At 51.4% G+C, this 10,926-nt stretch overlaps 1 protein-coding gene across 9 annotated transcripts in view; it reads left to right on the top strand.

Moving 5' to 3' along the window:
• Nucleotides 1-2,181, top strand: part of LOC108307120 (core histone macro-H2A.1) — a 65,922-nt gene extending 63,741 nt beyond the window's left edge. For all 9 annotated transcript variants that reach the window (XM_017532336.2, XM_017532342.2, XM_017532340.2 and 6 more), the window contains one exon: nt 1,420-2,181. In XM_017532336.2, the coding sequence (XP_017387825.1) occupies nt 1,420-1,585 (166 nt within the window). In that variant the 3' untranslated portion in view covers nt 1,586-2,181. The remainder of the gene's footprint in view (nt 1-1,419) is intronic.
• The last annotated feature ends 8,745 nt before the right edge of the window (nt 2,182-10,926 follow it).

Genomic DNA, 10,926 nt, shown 5'->3' on the forward strand with positions numbered 1-10,926 from the left:
CAGAAGCCCTTGTAGTTCCCTTGACCAAGTACAGGCTACAACAGGACCAAGGAACCCAGCGCAAGCTGGAAGCAGCATGAGCTGCTGGAAAGATGCCCCAAAAAATGGAAGATTGAGTTTCTCTCTCCAAGCAATTCCCAACAGAGCTCATTCCAGAAACCTGTCCTCGGTCCTCCTTGACTCCTGTGAATATAGTCAAAGCAGCTGTGCCTGAGATTTCACATCTGCAAACGGCACTGGTGCCAGAGGAATGACCTGCCCACTCTTAGCAGAGCCCTTTTTCTTCCCTATCCATGCCACACTCCATCCTGGCCCACCTATTGGTCTAGAATCACCAGGGTCTCCTGGGAGGAAGCTGTGTAGGTCTACCACCACGGAGATGCCCACCGTACGCATCTGGAAACCCCTCTACCTGGCAGCAGGTGCCCCACGTGAGGAAGAGCTCCAGCTGAAATAGGCAGGCTGGCCCAGTGCTTTGGACACCAGCACGCCCTCAGGCTCAGGCAGATTGATGACTATAGATCTTCCAGTGAACAAAGAGCTACCCATGAGAGCTGGCCCCATACTCACCCTCAGTATCCTTAACTATAAAATGGGACCAGTAAGGGATGTGAATCCAGGGCCACTGGCTCTAAACCTGGGTTTTCACTAGACTATATGTGGGTCACCCACATGCCATGCTGACCAGGAGCAGCCTCGGGCACACCACAGAACAGTGAGGGCCACTGTTGCCAGTCCTGACTTCACCTATTGGTGAAATCTATTGGCCAGGATATTTTTAAGTCCAGAGCACCTACCTTCAAAAATTGCCACATGATGTTGACTTGAAGTGGAAATGTATGTGGATTCAAATACATTTGGCCTGGAAACTTGGATGGTAGCCCTGAGTAGAACAGCTCACAGTTCCCTGCATTCTGGACTCTGGGGTGGTACTGCTGGTATGTGTTGGAGGGTGGATTCCTGAGCAGTGGCTCCTGGTGTGAAGGGGTAACTCTTCTGTGTGGGTGGGCAGAGGTCAGTGCCTTCCTAGAGAACCTGCAGCCATCCCCTGGAGCTGACATCGAGGGCCTGGGCTGTGGCTCAGGCACTGTGCTAGTGGCAGGGATGATGGAAAAAGAAATTCGGGAGCTCACACTGCACTTCAGGGCCTTAATGCACACCACAAAACACTATTGTGTGTGCTGGCTGCTGCATTCTCTAGAAGCATATTGCACATCCTTCTGTAGGTGCCAGCTCTTCGCCCAGTTTTCTGGGCACTGGGCTTTCCCATACTGGTGTCCAAGCAGACATGGGGTTCAACACACACCAACCCAACCCAAGGCAAGCTGCAGCACGGAGGGAGGTGGCCTCGTAGGGCGGGGCAGGTCCTGTGTCCCCGGTTGCATCCCAGTTGCTGAGCGCTTGTCTTCTCTCCTACAGGAACGGTTTTCCAAAGCAGACAGCAGCGCAGCTGATTCTGAAGGCCATCTCCAGTTACTTTGTGTCCACAATGTCCTCTTCCATCAAAACGGTGTACTTCGTGCTTTTTGACAGCGAGAGTATAGGAATCTATGTGCAGGAAATGGCCAAGCTGGACGCCAACTAGGCTGAGCAATGACAGAACCAGCTGCACCATGTACCCCACCTCCAATTTAAATGAAAAAAAGAAAAATCCCCTTCACTCCTACTGGGAGGTGGGAACCCTTTCATTTTCAATTTTGCGCATCTAGGGAAAATAAGGCTTTGGTTTCCAGTTTAATTGTTTTTGACCTTCTAAAATGTTTTTATGTTAGCACTGATAGTTGGCATTACTGTTAAGCACTGTGTTCCAGACCATGTCTGACTTAGTGTAACCTAGGAGATTTTCTAGTTTTATTTTAACGAAACCCTGATTGGTGCACAGCAGCGAGGAGAACAGCGCCTTTTACCTGTCACCGAACCCAGGACGCCCCGTTTGTGACCGTGTGTTGTGGTGCTTTCTCGTACACCCAGTGGCGTTCTTTTTTTACTCTAATGTTCTTTATTTTTTTTTTTTCCTCAGAAGAATCATGAATTTGCAACAAACCTAATTTTTGGTTACTTTTTGTCTTAATGATGGATTTGAAAATGAAAGATTTAAAAGGAAAAGCAGAATCTGTTGTCCTTAATTATATTTGCAATTTGGAATTTGTGTGAGTTGATTTAGTAAAATGTTAAACTGTTGTTGTGACTGGTGTGTTTCAGTTACTGTGCCCATGAGTCGTGGGTCCAGAGTCGGCCTCTGCAGTCACAGGATGCGCAGGCAGGGCGGTCCACCCCCCTCAAACCCTACCCCGCCCCCACAACTCCTTGGACGCTCCACGGTTTCAGTGCAGCCTGGGCTGGTGTGGGCCATCTGCTGGCTCTAGTGGTTTGTCGGAAGAATTCTTATAAATTCTTTCCTTTTGGTTGTGTGTGACCCTTGGGCCGGGGTGTTATCCTCATTCCACAGATGAAGGAGGGAGTGTATCAAAAGCCGTGCGGGTGGCATGTGGCCGGCTGGTGCAGAGCCAGGGCTCCAGACCCTGAGCCCAGCTCTCTCCTACCATTGTCCCCTTCTGACAGTCTCTGGCTCAGGGCTGGGCTTAGCCACTTGCTAATGGAGCTGCTGGAGCCTCATGCCCTCTGCCGAGGCTGCTGGGTCTGTCATCCCTGTAGGACAGGATCCCTGGCAGAAGGGTGCCAGGAGCTTTTCAAGGACGAGCTACCATGGCCAAGGCTCCTGGGATTTGCTAGCTGCTGTCACATGCCTTCTCAGCCCCAGGCTATTGAGGGATGTTGATTATTTAGGAAGACCTCAGCCAAGCCAGAGTAGCTAAAATACGTTAGCAAAACATGCACACTTTTTGCTTCAAAGGGCACTTATACCTTAACCTAAATTTGCCTAAAATACACAGAAGACTCTTTCCATCTCTTTAAAAAAAAAAAAAAAAAAAAAAAGAAAGAAAGAAACATGCCTGCTTCTAAAGCAGATTTTAACCAGGAAGAAATATGCAGTACACTTCATATCATGGAAGACTGTCAAGTATCACTTTTCCTTCCCAAACTGTACCTAATACAAACTCTTCAAAACAGAAGGTCCTAGACCATTACACAACCAATCTTTTCCATGAAAAGGCAACGACTTCCAGCTCAAACCTGAAAGATGATTTTTCCAAATTTCATCTGAACATAAGGGGCTATGTTAACGTTTATTTTCCAAGATCTTTGCTGGGTCTAGATTATGTATTCCTACTTCTTGATTAGCATTTGAAATGAGAGAGAGCAGTGGGGAGGGGGAAACTGCATTTTTTTTTTAAGAAGATGCATCTTAAAATGATTCCACTGCATATTTAATAACAGTAAACTGCTTAGACAAACCATACTATGCAGCCCTCCACCCGAGAGCATTATTTCTGCAGGTAGGATCTGCAGTGTGGATGGAGGGTAATGAAAAGTTGTAGCTACTGTTAGCTTATCAGACTGATATTTACTGTATGTCAGGTACTATGCTGAGTCCTTCATGGGCATCATTTCATCTGGTCATTGCAATAACCCTATAGGGCAGTTCCTATTATTAAATACATTTTATAGCTGGGAGGAGAGCACACTTGGTGAAAAGTGACAACCAGATTCAAATGCAGAGTTTCTGACTACTGTGATATAGGGTTCCTGGTGGCACGCTCTTATCAGCAGTCAGAGAGAGTCCATTCGGCCTTCGTGGTATTTCTAACTCAGACACTGAAACACAGAGGGACTTTTACATGGACACAGGGTTTAAATGACTTCTTGATTAATTGGATGGGCTTAACTTTAGAGGAACACCATAGAGGCAAATGTGTTTTTCAAAGATCCTCCACTAGATGTCACTAAAAGGATTGAGAACTACAGAAAAGGGTTGCGGATGTCTGCTCTCCTTGTGATTGCACGAAAGAAACAACTGCATTTATCCATGTTTGCATGAATGATTTACCGTGATCACCTAAATGTTTCTAAACTTTGAATAATCCAAAGTGCATCATGCCCTGTGATGTGTGTACACTGAAGAAATTCTTTTCAATGAAACTGAGGGGAAGTGAGCCAATAAGCTGCCTGGGGTTTCCACCATTTCTAAGCCACTCAGTTCATTTTTAAAACTGAGATCAAAAACTGTTCTCTGATGTCAGCCTCATGCTTTAAGGGGGGAAAAAAGCTCATTACTTTTAAAAAATTGGTACAACTGCAAGGAACGTCTTGAAATGCACACATGCCTCTATTCAAATAACAAGTTTGCAGTTAGTAAACTTACCAGAAATGAAAGTATTTTGTGAGGGGGTAAAATCCTGCAGGTTCTAGAGAGCTTAAGTGTTACAGCCCAGCCCTTCCCTCCACTCTAAGCCTTCAGAGACAGGCATGCAGTGGGTGCCACTGACAGAGCTGCCCCATCCACTGTTGCTGTGCTGAGCCCCCGCCAGCCTACCCCAACCTCAGAGCCATGCCACCCTGTGATCCAGTGGCAGTATTAGGCAGACAACACCCGCTCCCATTCATTTCTCAAGAACAATTCCTGCCTTCAACAGCTGGGCCCTGCCCTGAATAATCCAGATGATTTTCTCAGTGCTCCTCCATAGGCCCCTTTAAATAACACCTGAGATCTAACACAATGCTGTGGCTCCAACTGGGACTACACTGACAACAATCACTGAGTGTGTGTGTCCTCTACATACATCATTGACTTTTCATGGCAACGCTATGAGGTAGGTAATACTATCCCTGTTTTACAGATGAGGAAACTATGACTATGACACAGAGAGGTGAAGTGTATCCCCTAAGGTCACACAGTCATGAATGGTAGAGGTGGGATTTGAACCCAGCTCTGAGTCTACAACCAACTCCCTGAGGCTGAAGTCTCCTTTGCTATCCATCCCAATATTTTGTTCTTCAGGTTACGCAGGGCTTCTTGCCTACTCACTGAGAGGTCCTGTGTGGCTGGCCCTGGGAACATAAACAGAATTTGTTGGATGACAGATGAATAGGAATGTGCATTTAAAGCAATCCAATGGTCAACAAGGACTTATTGAATGCTTTCTATGAAAGAGGCCCCAGATTAAGGGTTTCGTACAAAGGTGGGTAAGCAAGCATTGTCCAGCAAGCACTAACCCAGAGAAGTACCTGCTAAAAAGGCAGGGGCTCAGAGCAGAGAGTTTTGCTCACTGGCTAAGCAGGCTCAAGAAGGGCTTCTTGGAGCAGTAATCCTAGTTCTGGATTTGGTAGGAAAGGTTGGAATCTCCAAGACCAGGAGAGCAAGGCAATGGGTAACAGAAGGAAGGCTGGCATAGGGGCTGTTCCCTCAGCCCCAGGTGGGGAGCTCCTGCACACTGTGGAGAATCTCAGTCTGCACCCTCTTCCCACCTAGGACAGCCACTTCAGTCCTGGCCTCTGCTCGCTACACGCCATCTCCAGCATTTGGAGTTGTCCACCCATGAATTTGTCTGTGGCAGAATTCCCCCTCCCATTCAGGGTCAGGGGGCTGTGTTTGGTCACAGCTGTAGTCAATCCTGACAGAGTCCTTGGCCTACACCCAGGCAAAAACAGAAAAAAGGGAAGGAGGTGGGCGGTAACTTCCCTTTCTCACCCAAGGTCCTGCCCTTTCCAGTCCCAGGGTGGTCAGCCTTTCTCAGGAGGTGGAAGCCCCCACTGGGCCTGTCTACTCTGGGCCTGTCTACTTGGGTCAGGCAAGCCTCTCGTTTCCTTATTTGTTACTCAGGCTGCCTCGTCCATCGCCCTGAATGGTCCTGGAATGATGGCTTGGTCAATTTATTCATTAGCAACTATGATGTTTAATTTTTGCTGGCGGGCACCCCTAGCCAATGTTATCTTGGGAGCTGGCCTTGGTGCCGCCTTCCAGTGATCCACCTGAAGGCACTGGGGTGAGGAGGGGCCTGGGGCCCACTCCCGGCTGAGAAGAAAGGGGAACGCTCAATGGCAGGGGGCGAGGCCACCTTTTCTTCGCCTTTTCTTCCATTTATAACCTGGCCTGTTGTGTTTGCTTCTGGGGGCCCCCCATATCAAAACAATATCACATGAGCCTCCTGACAGGCAGGCAGTAACACTGCTCATTAATCCCCGGCCCCCGCCCTGCCCTCCATGCACCTCTGCAAGGTGTGTAAATAGAGTGGCCTTTCCCTGACCCTGGAAACCAACCCAGCCTGGGCTACCTTGTCAAACTCAGAGAAGAGAGTCTTAGAAACAACACTCTCTGTAGGAAGCACTTCTTCATCACTCCCCTTTCTCCACGCTAAGCAACCCCCACCCTCCCACACTCACCCATTCCCATGCGCGCACGCGCGCGCACACACACACACACACACACACACAAATATTCATGTGCACATAGTGAGGCCCCAGAGCCCTCTGTGTTGGCAGAGTATAGAAATGAGGAACACGCAAACAAACACCCTTTGAACTTGGGCAGAGAGCAGCCAGGATTCTGTCTCCCACAAAACATAGCTGACATTTCTCCTCGAGAGACCCTCCTTGGCCTATTTTGCCCTGTGAAGTGACCAGAACTGTCTGCAGACCTTCCACTAACAACTCCCTTGGCTCACTTAGAACAGGGCGCCTGGGACTCCCTGGGGTCTGATGCGGGACCCAGCACCCACAGCAGAGGACAGCAGCCACGCACCACCGCAGCCTGCGCACACTCGGTGTCTGCATGAATGTGCCCTAGAGCACCCCTAGCAGGTCATGTGCTCCCTGGCAAAGAGGCCCTGTGATGGCCCTGCTGGGTAGAGGAGAAAAACAGTCCCAATGTCATGGGTTAAAGGTCACCTTGGCTTCAGGTCTGTAATTTCTCCTTGAGTTTAAAAAGCTCAAAATCCCGGAAAGACACCCTCCAAATCTTATGTTCAAAGCCCTGAAACCAGAGCAGTGATCACTGAGTGATGATCACTAGCATGGCCCCAGAACACAAGCAAGCAGGAGGTCAGATCAGCTTTGCTGGGGAGTCTCTTCCTGTCCTGAGACCTGGGACAGGCACCCTGGATCCCTACATCAGGTGTCACACCATCCCCCATTCCGATACATGCCCTTACCATCCATAAGCCTGGACTGCCGGGTGAGAGCCAACTTAGATGGCACGTCCCCTGCTGACCACCACTGCTCACCCTGGTCGGGCCCCAGGCACGACCCTCTTGGCTCATATGCCTGTGCACTCCCTGGCCAGACTGGCTGGGAAACCTGATATTTCTGTACCTTGAAACGACAAGGCTTCCTAAGCTTAAGAGAATAAATTAGAGTTGAGTTCAAGTAGGCTCAGCTGCAGCGGATGGGCAAATTGATTTGCTTCCCATCTGGGAGATTAAATTCCCTGCCCAGAAATGGCAGTGGGGTAATGAGCTGTCAGTCAAACAGCCCAGAGCCAGGGCTGCATGCGTAATTGAAAGCCAGCAGCTCTTCATTAGGTCCCATGGAGGGCCTGGCTGCGGATTCCCACCTAGAGGAGGCCTCTGGACCCTGGAGATAATGCACTTGACCCGGAGGCCATATCCTCTAGAGGACCTCGAGCCAGTGCTGAGCTAACTTATGAAACTTTCACTGAGCTCAAGGTGCTTATGATATATTTGTTCGCAGTCACTAACAGCCCCTCCGGGATTTAATTATGGGCAAATCCACTAAGATTCCACCCAAGGGGCATCTTTTTCCAGGGTGCCCTCTCCTGAACTCTCCTGTCCTCCTCTTGTGTGTCCCCAGTCACCCCAGGTCATCTCAAAGGGCAGCACCCCCAAAAGCATCACCACACCCCACTCAGCCCTTTATGCATACAAAACACCCACACTCACCCTGCCTGTGTAATCCTACAACACCTGCAGATAGTGATGGCAGCGTCTCCATTTGATAGCTGAGGAATCTGAGGTGCATGGAAGTTTAGAAGCTGCCTTCTAACAGCTTGGAAGACCTGGGAATGGAGAAAGGAGTTTTCTCCTCTTCAGCCGCATCTCACACCACCCGCCTTGCATGCTCTCCACTGTACTTCCTATGGCTACTCATATCTCACTTTCAGGCCTTTGCATAGACCAGTTCCCCACCAGAATACACTACAGCCTCCACTTACTTATAATCCTACTCAACCCTGCAGGGCTCTGCTCTTAGACATCCATTACTTCTTCTCCAGGAAGCCCTCCCTGACCACCCTGTTGAAGGGAGGTTCTCTCTTAGCACACCCTGCACACCTGCCAGCCACACACTGTGCCTTCTAAACAGCTGTCATGTGGTACATGGCCATCGACCTCATCAGACACTGAGCACCACGCAGGCACACATTCCCTGAGCCCACCAGGCCAAGCTCTGTAATAGGCTCTGGGGATAAGCAAAGGAGAAACTTCCCTCCACGAAAGTAGAGGCCAGCAGCAGTACATCTGCTGCATCCTCACTGCCTCACCCCAAGGGCACAGGGCAGGGCAGGGGCTCTCTCTTGGTGGCTCTGTGAATCAACAACATGACTCAAAGGCCAAGCAGCAGGCAGAGGGCCTGATTCAGAGAGAGGAACGTGGGAATAACATGCCCATGCTCCCTCTCTCCCCTCATGCCCATGTGAAAGTCAGCCCAGGTGACAGCGGGGGTAACCCAACACGCTGGACCTCTCACTTCAAGCAGGTGCATGGTGGCTTCAGAGTGGAGTCTGATGTTGGCACCAGGCCACAGCTCAGGCCCATCTTGCCACTGCTAACCACAGCCTGGGTCTCATGGCATCTAGTGCTTCTGCTCTTCCAGGCTCCTGACTTGAAAAGGGAGTGGACATGGGAACTTTCTGGATAGATGCTAAATCCAGTGACAATCAACAGGGAAAAGAGTGAGCCATGTCTGCAGGAGAGGCCTGTGAATTATGCCAGCAAAGAGCCCTTGCCTGTGTGCCAGTTAGCGTGGGTGGACACATAGGCTGAGGAATCTGTGTGCTTCATTTCATCAAATCCTCCTAACAGCCCTGCGGAGGGAACGCCATAGCCCTGCTTTCTAGGTAAAGGGAGCTTAGATCAGAGAGGTGAAGTGACTTGCCCAGGCCACACAGCAGGAACCTGGCAGAACCAGGACTCACAGCCAGTGACGAGTGACTGCGGTCAACTCTTTCATCCTGATATGCTGCCTCCCAGGGGCCTCAAAAAGGGAGGAGAGGCTCGGATGAGCACCTTGTCCAAGACCACAGCGCTGGCGCGAGGAGGCGCTGGTGCCGGCCCTGAGAGTCTGCGCTTCCTCCTGGGCAAAAAGAGGAGGGACCGCAGCAAAGCCCAAAGGGACACAGGAAGACACAGGAGCGGGCCCAAGTTCTGCTCCTCCCAGGCTGGGGTCCCGCCCGGGCCTTCCAGTAATTACTGCGCCCTTGTTAAGACTCAGTCGCGCCGTTCGGGCCAGGACTTGTTTTTGTTCCCGCGCGAGGCCCTCGCAGGAAGGCCGGGCGCACGTGCGCAGCCCCATAAATCCAGCCCGTGTCGCTCATTACACGGTTCCGCCTCACGCTCGGCCGGCCCCACCCCAGCCTTCTCCGGACGGGCCTCCCTGCCGCCGAGCTGCGCTGCCCCGTGCCGCCCACAGCCTCAGACATGAGCTCATCCAGCACGTCGCGTGTGAGGAAGTGGCGGGACGGCGCTCTCGCAGCGGGGGACAATATGCCCATTAAGGCCTGTCAGCCCCCCGCCCTCCGAGCAGGACCACCCCACTCCGGGCCTGCTCAGCCTCTGCGGACCGCGCTCCTGGAAGCCAAACCTCGGGGATGTGCCCCGGGTGTGCCAGTCCACCCAGGAGTGCCACAGGAAGTCCAATAAGGCGCGGAGGACTTGCCTGGAGGGAGGTGGATCTGGGCTCAGTGACGGCCTCCCGGTAGCTGGCCCTCCCTGTGGGATCTCGGGCAGGGGCTCCACCCCTGAGCCTCCATCCCGCAGCTGTAACACGGGAAGCTACTCACTGCCCAGGCCACTCCACTGCCAGAGGCGTTGTCAGGACCGATCTCACCGTTCAGGGAGGCCCGGGGAGGGGGAGGGAGGCAGCTGAGGGAAGCCCTGTGCACCTGTACCCGTGACCTGGAGCCTCTGCGCTTGGCTCACCTTTGGTAGGAAACCCGGCTGGTCCTTTACTCTGTGATCGGAGGCATTGGTTAGGGGCATGAAGAGGTAGGCCACCATCGCGTGCGCTTGGGACAAGTCACCACCCCTCTTCAGGGCATGTTTTCTTCTTCTGTAAAATCGAGTTGGCCGCATAGCATCAGACGGAAATGCTTTGGATGGGAACTGTGTCTCTCACTTTGATTCCCATGGAGGTGGAAGCTGTGTAACAGCTACACCTGAAACACAGGCTCTGGCTGCAGTCCGTGCTCTGGAGGGGCCAGCTGATGCCCAGGCGGTCACTACCACACACCATCAGAGCCCACCTTTGCTACATGCGGCCGAGGGTGCTGGAGGCATCAGCCAGCCCCTTCATGCAGTGCTGTCACAGCTCAGAGAGGAGCTGGGCCGCGTCCACCTGGGAGAAACATCCTGGAACCGCACTGCCAATACAGTAGACACTAGTTGCATGTGTATTTGACTTTAAACCAAAGTAAAATTAAAAATTCAGTTCCTCATTCACACTAGCTGCATTTCAAATGCTTGGCAGCCACATGTGGTTAGTGGCTACCGTGCTGGACAGCGCAGATTATAGAACATCACCAGCATTGCAGGGAATTGCACTGATTGGCTCTGTTCGAGAACACTGAGCCATGGAGCCCTTCAGGGTGACACCCCATTTGATTCAGTGTATGGAGCAAAAGCCTCAGCCAAGTCATTTCCCTAAGCAAACGGTTCTATGCTAGTAATAATGACGACAGTGGTATTGTGATGGTGGAAACCATAACACCCATGGACCAAACGTTTCTATGAACCGGCACAGTGCTGGGGGCCTGACATTCATATCACATTCAACTCCCTCCAAAAGACTTCGCCA

The sequence above is a fragment of the Cebus imitator genome, unplaced genomic scaffold (genome assembly GCF_001604975.1).
Source record: "Cebus imitator isolate Cc_AM_T3 unplaced genomic scaffold, Cebus_imitator-1.0 Scaffold76, whole genome shotgun sequence".
Taxonomy (NCBI): Eukaryota; Metazoa; Chordata; class Mammalia; order Primates; family Cebidae; genus Cebus; species Cebus imitator.